The 13417-nt window shown below is 36.1% G+C and overlaps 1 protein-coding gene across 3 annotated transcripts in view; it reads left to right on the top strand.

Moving 5' to 3' along the window:
- Window positions 1-12700, top strand: part of MED23 (mediator complex subunit 23) — a 41623-nt gene extending 28923 nt beyond the window's left edge. For 2 of the 3 annotated variants that reach the window (XM_034990655.1, XM_034990656.1), the window contains 11 exons: window positions 242-447; window positions 536-716; window positions 1725-1895; window positions 2536-2752; window positions 4376-4612; window positions 5567-5732; window positions 6308-6380; window positions 7358-7572; window positions 8506-8626; window positions 9611-9742; window positions 11823-12700. In XM_034990655.1, coding sequence (XP_034846546.1) covers window positions 242-447; window positions 536-716; window positions 1725-1895; window positions 2536-2752; window positions 4376-4612; window positions 5567-5732; window positions 6308-6380; window positions 7358-7572; window positions 8506-8626; window positions 9611-9742; window positions 11823-11990 — 1887 coding nt within the window. In that variant the 3' untranslated portion in view covers window positions 11991-12700. The remainder of the gene's footprint in view (window positions 1-241; window positions 448-535; window positions 717-1724; window positions 1896-2535; window positions 2753-4375; window positions 4613-5566; window positions 5733-6307; window positions 6381-7357; window positions 7573-8505; window positions 8627-9610; window positions 9743-11822) is intronic. The other variant, XR_004676552.1, reaches the window with a different exon arrangement.
- The last annotated feature ends 717 nt before the right edge of the window (window positions 12701-13417 follow it).

Here is a 13417-nt window from a genome sequence, read left to right as displayed (position 1 = left end):
CTTTGAATTCAGGCTTGCTTGGAATTTCTGCTTAGCAAATCTAGGAAAGGAATCTTAGAGATAATCTAGTCAAGCCTGTGTGTTTTCCCATTATAGAAATTCAGTCTTGATTACTAAGTTGCTTGAGGTCACATAGAGTTTATTAGTGTCAGAATCAAGCCTAGAATGGTTTCTTGACTCTATAGCCAATGCTCTTCTTTTTAGTATAACCCTTGAAGTAAACTTCTGATCTTCCTTTTAGGCATTCTTCAAGCAAAATAATGTACCTCAGGAAAGCCGTTTTAATCTGAAAAAAAATGTGGAGGAGGAATATAGGAAGTGGAAGTCAATGACCAATGAAAATGACATCATTACCCACTTCTCTATGCAAGGCTCTCCTCCTCTCTTCCTTTGTCTTCTCTGGAAAATGCTCTTGGAAACAGATCATATTAATCAGATTGGCTATAGGTAAGCCAGAAACCTACATCTGCATTCCATTTGACAAACCATTATACCATATAGCAATATAACTTACTATTTATTCTTGGTTTTCTAGAGTGTTAGAAAGAATTGGAGCCAGGGCCTTGGTAGCCCATGTAAGAACATTTGCAGATTTCTTAGTATATGAGTTCTCTACGTCAGCTGGGGGTCAACAACTCAACAAATGCATTGAAATTCTTAATGACATGGTATGGAAGTATAACATTGTTACACTGGACAGATTAATTCTCTGCCTGGTAAGAATACGCTTATTTAAGAATAAGTTTCTAAGCTGCTTCATTCTCTTTTGGATCAAGGTGTGTGACTGACAGATCTTGTATTAATGTAGCTATATTGCTTCTAAAGATTTAAGGAAATTATACGATAATCAAGCATTGCTGTCACTTCCCTAAGGAACTAGAGATTTCCCAGTGTCTTCATTCATTCAGCAAGTGTGTATTAAATATCTGCTGTGTTCTATGCATAGAAAGTATAGAAGTAAATAAGACAGTCATGGTCCTGGCCTTGTGATGCTGTAAAAGTACAAGCAATTAGACCCTGAGTTAATTCCCAAAGGCTCCCACTAGAAGCAGGAAGTGGTTTAAAAAAAAAGCCATTGATTTTCTTTGTAGAGTGCTAATAATCATTTCTGTATACTTTGGCAGCCATATTCAGAACTGAATGTTTCTCATAGCCACCCAGTATTCCCCAAATTATTTTTCCTCTTCAGTTGGTGTCTATTTCAGGCAAAATTTTAAGAGAAGACACTGAACCAGGCTGGAAAATGCTACTTTTTTTAAAACTATAATGGTGATATTTGGGGTGGCTTATTTGATTAACATTAACCTCTTAGCTATGGAACATAAATATAAATATGGTTATGACATAGGAGAAATAAGCTAAATCTATAAATCAGTAAAATAGAAGGATAAGATAGAGGTGTAAGGAAAATATCGCCAGCGAACAATGAGAGACCACATCTATCTAGGTGAGAGATCTTGAAGGATGGATTGAATTTCAACAAAAGAAAAAAGAGGGACACTTTGGGCAGAAGGAATGGTGAGAACCAAAAATGGGCAAGAAAGTCAGATATGTTTAGGGAATTCTGAACAGTTGGTTAGGGGTAGACTCGACATATAATAAAATTCTAATAGTGAGATATTACTGTCTTCAAATATAGACTATCTAGTAGCAGACATTGTAATATCATTTTTTTTTTGCACAGGTCAGACATTGTAATATCATTTTTCTGTTGTTCTCCAAAGGCCATGCGTAGTCATGAAGGAAATGAAGCCCAGGTTTGTTATTTCATAATTCAGTTGCTGTTACTCAAACCTAATGATTTTAGAAATCGAGTAAGTGACTTTGTGAAGGAAAATTCTCCAGAACACTGGCTACAGAATGACTGGCACACCAAGCACATGAATTATCACAAGGTACTAATTCAAATCAGTGCTTCAGTGAATCTTGTTTACGTCATTCTTAGGTATTTGGCTAATTGGTTTGGCTGTTTTCTCTGTGGTTCTACTGTTTTCTCTCTAATCTGTATAGAAGGAAATTAGCTCTCTAAACTGCCTCAAGGTTCTAGAGTATCTCTATGTTAGGGATTTATTGAAACTGCAGTTTTAGGGCGCCTGGGTGGCTCAGTTGGTTGAGCGACTGCCTTCGGCTCAGGTCATGATCCTGGAGTCCCGGGATCGAGTCCCGCATCGGGCTCCCTGCTCGGCGGGGAGTCTGCTTCTCCCTCTGACCCTCCCTCCTCTCATGTGCTCTCTCTCTCTCATTCTCTCTGTCAAATAATAAATAAAAAAAAAAAAAAAAGAAACTGCAGTTTTAGTAGACGTGAGTACTTAAAAAATGAAAGGGTTATTACAAATTCTTTTATACATAAATCTCTTTTGGTATGTCTTTGGGGTAATATTTTTGTTAAGTAAAGCACTCTAGATTTATTTCATTGCATTGCAAAAACAAACATGGTTTCATATTCTTTTAAAAATGACAAGTTTATTTAGCTTTATTTTTTTAAGAGAATAAAAAAAGATGCCCTGAACATTGGCCATTTATTCACTTCCACAGAAATACCCTGAGAAACTATATTTTGAGGGCCTGGCGGAGCAGGTTGATCCTCCTGTGCAGATCCAGTCTCCCTATCTACCCATCTATTTTGGAAATGTGTGTCTTCGATTTCTCCCAGTATTTGATATAGTAATCCACAGATTTTTAGAGTTGCTTCCAGTTTCCAAGTCACTGGAGACTCTACTAGATCACCTTGGTGGCTTATATAAATTTCATGGTAAGCTTTTTCAAATTTTAATTCCATCTAATAACTCAATAAACAAAAGTAGTCTGGGCATGACTATATGGGTAATCATGGTTCTAAAGATTTTATTTTAATTGTTTTTCAATAAAAGTGTTTTGAGAATAAGTGCTATATAGCAATGCCATGAAGTGTAAAATAGATGACATAAAAATATGAATAGGTAGGTCATGGCAAATGTATTAAAAAGTAGAAATAAAAGTGATATGCAAGAGATGCCCCCTTTTACGTAGTGTGTGATTAGTTGTCAAGTGAATAGAGAAGGAGAAGGGTATGATCTGAGTTCAGAACTGACTATGTTACTATGAACTAACTCAGTAGGCTTCCTAGATGATAGGATTCGAGCTGTTGATACATGTGATTTATATAAACAGGAAGGAAAAGAGAACATCCTAGGCAGAAGGAATCCTTTGGAAAAATCATAGCATTTTGAAGACAGTCTCCTCATTGGCTAAATTGAGAATTTAAACTTTGTACCCAACAGTTAGATCACTTGAAGTGCCAGGCTGAGAAGTTTTGATCTTATAACCTGCAGATAATCAAGAGTCAGCTAGAAGTTATCGAGTAAGGTCATGGCATAGAAAGCGACACTTTAGAAAGATAAATCTAGTTGTAGTTGGCAGCATGTTTTGGAAGGAAGAAGCCATTTCAAAGACCTCTGTCAAAAAATTCAGTTATATGATTAGTACCTAAACAACTATGATGACATTGGAAATGAGAAGGAAGGGACAGATAGTCAAGGAAGAAGGAAGAGGACTTGATTGGCAGCTTGTGGGGAGAATATAGAAGGAAAGAAGTCAAAGACAACTCTGAAGTTTTAAACCAGGTGACCAGAGAATGGTGGAGTCAGTGACAGGAGCGTGAAAGGCCTAGAGCCACTGTGGGGACTAAGTGTATTTCTCGGGGGCGGGGCGGGGGGACGGGAGTTCTTCTCAGTCCTTTGTCTAAGATGTCTTCCTCCTAACCAGAAATCCAAATTGCATTTTAGCACTACAGAATAGGTATGAAGTTCAAGCAAGCATTCCTTTAAAAAACTTTTTTTGGGGGGTGGGGGAATTAGGTAACATCCACATGGTAGAGAAGGGTATGCAGTGAAAAGTAGTTAACCCCATCATGACCTCCAGCTGGCCAGTTTCTTTCTCTAGGAGACCACTGTTACCAGTTTCTTGTGTATCCTTCCTTAGATATTCTGGGGTTCGTTTTTTTTCCCCACATAAATAATATAGGATATGCACATTGTTCTGCACCTTATTTTTAATGCCTTTATGATGTGTTAGGATTGATTACTTTGTATCAGTACATAAAAAACTCATTCATGCCACACATACCATGATTTACCTTGTTTTGACCATTTAGACTATTCTAATCTTTTGCGAATGTAAAGAGAGCTGCAATGGATATTCCTTTACATAATATGTATGTTATTAGAAGCCTTCTGCCTTGTCCTAAAATAAAAATACTCATTGTATGCAATTGCCCAGCATGTGAAATAGTTTCATGAGCTTCTGAGCTATTTTTTGGTAATCTTGAAAAATGGGGTTAGTTTTTCATTGTGGGTAACCAGATTAACGTTGTGATGATCTGTTTTCTTCTTGGCAGATCGCCCTGTGACTTATTTGTATAATACTCTGCACTATTATGAAATGCACCTGAGAGAACGCCCACATCTCAAGCGAAAGCTTGTCCATGCCATCATTGGCTCACTCAAGGATAACCGACCGCAAGGCTGGTGTCTAAGTGACACATACCTGAAGTGTGGCATGAATGCACGAGAAGAAAATCCTTGGGTCCCAGATGACTCCTACTATTGCAGATTGATTGGCAGACTAGTAGATAATATCCTTTTCATTGTGATTTTTCCAGACCCTTCAGAAATAACTATATGTTGATTTGTGAGAACACATATTATCCTTTCAAAGTAATATTTTTATATATTCCAAAACTTGTTTTTTTTATGATCATTTTTAGTTTTACTTTTGTAGAGGTTTTGAAATCTTAAATTAGCAGCAGCAAGTTAGCTGCCAGATAGGCAGACATTCACTCCATTAAATGTTATATCTAAAAACAGACCTAATGAGGTTGTTGCAAAGAAAAAAATTCTTATTTCTAAAAAAAGTACTCTTTGTTGTAGTAAATGCATCTGTTGGCTACTGGAGAACATAGAATTTTGTTGCTTTAAATAAATCCTTAGGTCCTTTTAAAAAATACTAATAGATAATAATAAAACTTTCTTTTTTAATGAAAAGGCTGCTGTATATGTTTTTTTATTTCTTTATTTTGATTTCATGTTTTAAGTTATTAGCACACTGTGCTTACTATGTCTGTACACCATGCCACTGTTTACTAGGTAGAGCAATTTTACGTAAATGGGTGTGATTTGTTTTCCTGTGTGAAGGCATTTGTTTCCTGAAGTAAAAGATTTACTCATTATAAAGTAATGTTCTTATCAACTGTCTTATAACTATTAAAAGAAATAGGTGGATGAAGCCTGGGGCTACTCTGGTTGCCTCTCTAGCTATCTTGTCAGTTATAAAAGCACAAGAGCTGCCATTTATACCTTGTGGTTAATCACATGGTTGCTGTCAGTACATTTCAGGTATGTCAAACTGATGTGTATTTGGTTCTTATTTGCCTCTTAATTTCTGTTCAGTCACTTCTTGGGGGCTTATAATCAGATAAATTGATAATAAAATGAGATATTTACACGTGAAACATTTTTAAAACTATGAAGCACTACAAATGTGAGCCATTAATCTCAAAATAAGCAGTTACTGCTTTAACCATCTGCACCGATGGCTGGCAAATCTCCTGGTCCTTTCCCAAACTGCGACTGGAGATTCAATGAGTTTCCCAACCCAGCTGCGCATGCACTGCATGTTACTTGTGTGGAACTCATGGCCTTGGCTGTTTCAGGTGAAGATGTTGGAAATGCGCTTCTAAATGTCGTCCTGAAAAGGTGTGTGTTCTGTTTCATGTGATAAGATTCATTGTTTATTTGTAAAAAGAATGATATTTTATTTGGAACTGTTAGACAAACCTGTTGTCCCAAGGCTGATGCATATGGGATGGTAATTGTCTTTTGGTCCCAGATTTTATCTTTGTGATACAGATGTAATGGAGTGAACCATGGACAGTGTCAGAAGACCTGGGTTTGTTCCCACCTCTACTCTTCAGTAGCTGTTTGACATTTAATAAAGTTAGGAATAATGTTAACATCTCACCAAAGATAGTTTTTCAAGATTCCTTTCTTGAAGATCAACATAAAGTAGGGGGTAATGATTGGAGAAGTATAAATAAGTAGAAATAGTCTTTCATCCCAGCAACCATTGTTAAAGGAGACAACTAAGAAAAGCCTTACTAACCTTTTGGGTATATTAAATTTTTACTCAATAAAAATTCATTGTAGTTTTTTTGGAGTAGGTCAGTTGTTAGCCCTGAATTATATAAATTCTCAAAATAAGATCCATTATCAACCATATAAAAGTATTTTTGTAATTTCACATTTTTTATTCTTTTTTTCTTCACTTAAAGTCAGCCGTTAGTGCCAAGAGAGAATATTACAGCATGGATGAATGCAATTGGACTGATCATCACTGCGTTACCAGTGAGTTAATAACTGTGATTTGTACATAGTAATGGAATGCAGTTGTCCCCTGTCGGCCACAAGAGTAAGATGCATGTAAGATGCCCTGTACGAGGACAACACACAATTAAGGAAGTATTTCTGTATTTTTTACGTTTTTATGGTATTATTGCTTCAGAAACCTGCAGTGAGTATTTTCTTTGCCTTCTGCCTGAGATCTAAAAACCTACCTGACCTATGGGTCCCTGCATCCTTCGGTCCCATCTTATCTATCCAACCTTACTTTGACATTAAAATCTGATCTACTTTTGACCACTTAACATGTTACGTATTGAGCCTTTGCTCATGCAAATAATGCTTGTTGAAATATGTTTTAAGTACTTCTGATGTGTGGCGTAATGAGACATGCAGAACCCCTCTTCCTTCTGTTAGCTTCTCTAAAGCCTATTCATTCTTTGCCAGCTTAGGTCCTGCTTCTTCAGTGACCCCTTCTGTGACCTCACATGTGTCTACTCAGTTGACTGTTGGCAATAGTTGACTGTTGCAGTATCTTTCAATAACATTGTCTAACCCTGTGCTCTCCAAACTTGATTATTCACCTCTCCAAATCAATCATTTTTTTCCTTACACACCTCCAAAATATATGTATTTATTTCTGAGTTATTTGTGTGTACTAGTGTTGTCTGTATAATAGGTATTGGTAAAAACAATTTACTGTATAGTAAATATCAGACACTAAATGAATGGGGCAGACACATGTATAGAGCTCTCTAACTCACAGACACTTATCCCCAGGTTCTTATTGACTTAATTTGACTTACTATGAAGCCACCTACTTTTGCTTTCAAAATCTCCATTACACAAAAACACAAGCTAGATAAGTAAAACTTTCAAGAATGAGAAAGTGCCATGATTTTAGGCTTTGGAGTGGAATATTGGAAAGGGGGTGGAATACCGGATAAGGGTATTTTTCATCAGGCTTTCCTCTGATTTTAAAGGAACCATATTGGATTGTCCTGCATGATCGAATTGTGAGTGTAATCAGCAGTCCCAGCTTGACAACCGAGTCAGAGTGGGTTGGCTATCCATTCCGCCTATTTGACTTCACTGCTTGTCATCAATCCTACTCCGAGATGAGCTGCAGCTATACGTTGGCTCTCGCACATGCTGTGTGGCACCATTCTAGCATTGGGCAACTTTCTCTCATTCCCAAGTAGGTATTATGATTTCTTAAGTAAATTGGACTTTTTCATTTTGTGTTTTTTTAATCTCATTTACACAGGAGGTATGTATCTCATTCAGTAGAATAACTTACAAAGTGAGTTTAAGTAGAATTTCTAGATAATGAGAAAGTTCCTTTATTTCAGAATTGTTTGAAAAAATTAATTTGTATGTGCAAAAAAATAGTCTGGCATCTTGTTTTCCATTACAGTTTCAGGAGGTTTAGTCAGATGCAGGCTTTTTCCAGAATATATCCCAAAAGGTGCATTTTGAACCGAATAACTCATATTAACCTATTTTCTGATTATTTTTCTTGACTATAAAATTGGTAGTAATTAGATTCAGATTTCTTCAGAATGGCATTTATATTAGATTGGTTATTCTCGTTTTATTTCAAATACTGGTTTTTCCTGCTATTCAAAAGTAGAGTATTCCTATGAAACCTTCCATAAGCCAAAATGACATAAAGTGAAGCGTATCCCACCCTTTCTGAAAGTTCATGTTATGCCAATTCATTTTTACAGAAAACCTACATTAGTACCTATTTTTGCTAACCAAAAGAAAACCAAAGAGAATTTTTGCTTTTTACAAAAAAAAAAAAAAAAAGCCATTGCTATAATAATGTAGGCCTTTTGTAAAAGCAAAGTGGCATAAAGCAAATTTTCAGAAAGCAGGCAGGGGATACCTGTAATTCACATTCTGTCATTCCGTAATTTTACTGTTGAGAATGACTCCTAAATCTGAAATAATTTATTTTGATAATCAAATGAAAATCATAGCCAGTGAGAATGTACGATTAATTAGAAAAAGAAACTTTACAAAAAATTACAAATTTTAGAAATGCCTGGGTAGGCTGTATCAACAAAGTTCAAGCAATTCAGCTGATTTGAAGTGAAAAGAAATTTTGCTAATCTTCAAATTTTAGGTTTCTCACTGAAGTCCTTCTTCCTATAGTGAAGACCGAATTCCAGCTGCTTTATGTGTACCATCTTGTGGGTCCATTTTTACAAAGATTTCAGCAAGAGAGAACGCGATGTATGATAGAGGTAAAATATAACCTGGGTTGTCTGTGATAAGATTAAGTTCTAAAAGATCTATTGTTGTTTCTTTCCCAGTGTTTTCCAAACTGTATATCATCATAACCATTAGTAGTGAAATTAGTTTAGCAGAATCTAAGAACAATTTTAGAGGATTTAGTGTGCCCATAACTTAGTATGTCTATAATGAGTTTGATGTGGGATGTATTAAATTAGAAATGCATGGGAAATACTCATTCTTAAGGTTGAAAAGAGGGTTAAGGATGGAGAAGTGAATTTGAGAGTTGGCCCTATAGTACAGAGTAATTAATTAAAATCATGGGAATGGATGAAGTCAGTCACCTAACAAGAGTGCAGAGAAAAGAAAATGAGACAAGAATAGAACCTTAAAGTATGAGCCACCAAATGGAACCAAGAAGGTACAACGTAAAGTATCCCTGAGACTGCAATTTAGACATTGAGAAATGGTTTCTAGAAAGGAGATTGTCTATCTCTTCATTTTAAACGACATTACGGAGTTATGAAGAGAAATTGCATTTAAGCCCTATCAGGGGACATTTTGTAGCACTTTGGATTCCTTTGTAAATGCAGACCATTATCAGGGCGCCTGGTTGGCTCAGTCAGTTAAGCATCCGACTCTTCATTTCGGCTCAGATTTGATCTCAGGGTAGTGGGATCAAGCCCCACATCAGGCTTCCTGCTCAGTGGGAGGTCTGCTTGAGATTCTTTCCGTCTGCTCCTCCCCCACTCACATGCACACTCTCACATACATTTTTTCTCTCTCTCTCTTTCAAATAAATAAATAAATCTTTAAAAAAAAATGCAGACCATATCGTATATCCAGTGCACATAGAGGTTTGTATGATCAGTGACAGTTCTTCAACAAACATGTTATCCCTCTGTGTTAGTCTTGTAATGGAGTCCAGCTACATCATTCTAAATGCTTGAACCTTATTTGCCCCCTTAAATAATTTTATATTATTTGTTAAATAGATTGGAGTGGCATTTTATGACATGTTGCTGAATGTAGACCAGTGTAGTGCCCACTTAAATTACATGGATCCCATCTGTGACTTCCTGTATCATATGAAGTATATGTTTACTGGTGACAGCGTAAAAGAACAAGTAAGTTAACTTTATCTTTTAATGATCTTTAGTTTAGAAAACTTGAATATATGATGATACACTTTTGTTTCAGTACTTTGTTATTTTTTTTTTCTTCTAAGGGGAAAAGGTTATTATTAGACCTTTTTAGGCTACATGAACACATTATTCTGCATGTATACTTCAAGTACTAGTGAATACATGTTATAATTTCTCACACTTCTTCCCCTTGATAGTTGCAGCAGGACATCTGAAAAGACCTAGGTGGTTGATTAATAGTAATCTCATTCGCAAGAAACAGTACAGAATGTCTACTTTTTAAAAGATCAGAGAGGTACTATGTAATGAGTGAAGGAGATCCCACTTTTCTCACAGTGACTAGGGTACACTATGGGGACTTTGGACAGATTGCAGCATAACTAGAAGACTGAAGCCAGGGGGATCAAGAGAATAATTCATATAAAGGGTATTTGAAGGAACTGGAGGTACTTAACTTGAATTTTCAAAGTCCTAGGGAGTTGTTTGTGTTCTCACTGGGTTGCCATTTGGAATAGGCATTAGATTTGTTCTGTGTTACTTCAAAAGGCATATAAACTCCAGTGAAGTTAAAGGGAAGCACGTTCAGATTCAGCATCTAAAGAGCCACCTCCTGGTAAAGTCTTCTGAAAGTGGAAAGGACGTCCTTGAATCATAACTGAGTTTCATCTCTATAGGAAACAGAGGCTTGGCTCTTTTAGAAGGGTGGAGGTAGGGCAGATAGGTGAAGTGACCTCCGCTCCATACCTTAATGTTATTTCTTTCTCTGGCAGGAAAGGAAGGTAAACTGACATATAAACATGGATCCTAGTCTACGGGGTTCTTTCCTTGGAGCTAGGGACATGGAGTGGGGAGGATGTTCACTTCTTTATTGCCTCAGCAGGATTGTCAAAGTTGAGTGGAAAACAATACAGAAGTGTTTGATTTAGCATATTCTTTATATTTGGGCTTGAGAAACTTTGACACAAGGGAATACAGAAAGGAAAAATTATTAATAGGCTGATCTTTCCTGGTAAGGTCAAAGAGCATTTGAGTAAAGCTAAGAAAGCCATGGAACTGCTTGATGTTTTTATTTCTTTAAAGTATTTTAAGTAAAAGTAGATCTAATATTTTGTTTGAATTCCAAGTACAAACCAAAACCAAAAAAATTAGCTTTGTAGATAAATGTTACAGACATAAGTTACTCAAATAACTTCAAAATATAATCATACTTCATGCTTCTGTGATGATGGTATTTTAAAAGGAAGGTGAACTGGATGCCTGGGTGGGGGTGGTACAGTCGATTAAGTGTCCAACTCTTGGTTTCAGCTCAGGTTGTGATCTTGTGAGATTGAGCCCCGTGTCCAGCTCCATGCTCAGTGTGGAGTCTGCTTCAGATTCTCTTTCCCTCTCCCTTTGCCCCTCCCACTTGTTCTTTCTCTCTCTCTCTCTCTCTCTCTCTCAAATAAATAAATCTTAAAAAAATATATTAAAAAAGAAAAATAAAAAGGATGGTGGACTGGTTGGATACATAAAATTTCCAGTGTAAACTATATTAGCTTTTGACAGTGGGATGACTGGCTAGCTAAGTAAGTGAATATGTTTTTGTAAGTGTAGACATATATAGATTATATGCACATATATAACGTGTGTAAGGGAGAACACATTTTTTTCCTCATGTAAGAGAGAAATAATTTTATTTGCTTTTGTTAAAACATAAAACACAGAAAGAAACTTCTTATCCAGCCCACTCCACTCCCTGATTTTATTATCTCCTGCTATGTATAAAGTACATCTTTAAAGATGGGAAATTGAGGGCGCCTGGGTGGCTCAGTCATTAAGCATCTGCCTTTGGCTCAGGTCATGGTCCCAGCGTCCTGGGATCAAGCCCCGCATTGGGCTTCCTGCTTGGCGAGAGGCCTGCATCTCCCTCTCCCACTCCCCCTGCTTGTGTTCCCTCTCTTGCTGTCTCTCTCTCTAAATAAATAAAATCTTTTAAAAAAAATTATTAAAAAAAAATTATTAAAAAAAAGTGGAAAATTGAAGTTCTCTGGTTAAAATATTTTTTAATGTGTTTATTTCTTAGGTAGAGAAGATTATCTGTAATTTAAAACCAGCTTTAAAACTTCGTCTTCGATTCATCACACACATTAGCAAGATGGAACCAGCTGCCGTGCCTGCACAAGCCATGAGTAGTGGGTCTCCAGCACCTCAGTCTAATCAGGTGCCAGGGTCTTTACCAGTAACTCAGTGAAATCCAGGTGCGTGGTGGTGAAAAGGGAAACACATCTGTCTTTGAAAGTGGACTCAAATCTATTAAATCTGAACATGTTCAAGCCTACATAGTGACGTAGTAGAAGCAGTGAGGTTCAGATTGTTTTATTTTGATTCTAATGATGAATCTATTGATACTTTATAACTCCCATCTCCCTATCTATATTTTGTCTCTAAGAGATCAAGTAAGCTACATGTTGCTCATATCCATAACAATTTATTAGAGCTACCTAGGAATATGGAGGTATCTGGGATCAAATGACTTTTATCAGATACTTTCAGTCTTTCCTATTCTAGCCACTGGTTTTATTTTTAATTTTTATTATTAATGACTTCAGTCTTCAAATACATTGTTTTAAAGGCACCACACATGTAAAATAGTTACCCAATCATTTTATACATAAATCTCTTGGTTTATCTTTGGGATAAGAGATTTTTGTCAAGTGAAGGACTCTATAGATTTCATCGCATTGCAGGAGCACAGTTTCATATTCTTTTAGAAATGGCTTAAAGTTTTTACCATAGGTTTCCAAATAAATGGGTTAATGTTTCTATCAAGGCAGATTGGCAAGTTTTTGCCTTTGCTGTGGATTTGAACTTACTGTATGAAATGAGTTGGAAGCCATGTAAGAAAATAACATAGAAATGCATAAACTTAATAAAATCATGGTTAAATGGTGATTCTGCAATCTCTGTTTTTAAAAATAAATTAATTGCTTTTCCAGGTTGGCACTTTCACCTAGCCAATGATGCGATTCTTTAAATTTTTATAATCTTAAAATTTTTAAGTATTTATATTTTTAAATATAGCCTACATTTTGGTTTAGGGTTTATCAGATTTTGAGAGACAAACTGTTAATTTGGGGGAGTGGGATACGGCATTAAAATTGTAAAAAACTTAAAAAGTAATTGGTAAAATCTGCTGAATGAATAAACTGATTACTTACTCGATCTGAGCGAGTGTCTGCTGTATTCCAGGCAGTATGCTAACTGGGTTGTAACAGAGAACAGTTCTTATGGGTTGTACACTACAGATGGTGACAGACATTGGCCTGGGACTTGAGTTACTTTTTTTTTTTTAAGAATCAGAGAAGCTTGACCAACTATACTTCAGATCTTTATTTCCAAATACATCCTTCTTAGACCTTTATATTCCTTGTGGTTCATATTATTCTGATCATTAAATCTTTATTTGCCATGCAAGTTCTCCAGAAATTTTATGCTAGAAATGAATTCAAGTATTACTTTTAACATAGTTTCAATATATTCTTGCTGCCTTGAAGAATATATTGCTTTGAGATCATAGAGTGGGAATAATTGTGACACTGGTATTATACAAATAGAATTAAAGGAAGTGAAAATCAGTACCACTTTCTCAAGGACAAATACATTCCAGTTAATTTATTA

The sequence above is a fragment of the Mirounga leonina genome, unplaced genomic scaffold (genome assembly GCF_011800145.1).
Source record: "Mirounga leonina isolate KUSES-001 unplaced genomic scaffold, KU_Mleo_1.0 Mir_53, whole genome shotgun sequence".
In the NCBI taxonomy this organism is placed as follows: domain Eukaryota; kingdom Metazoa; phylum Chordata; class Mammalia; order Carnivora; family Phocidae; genus Mirounga; species Mirounga leonina.
Note: the sequence above shows the minus strand (reverse complement) of the source record. Positions and strands in the feature narration are given on the sequence as shown.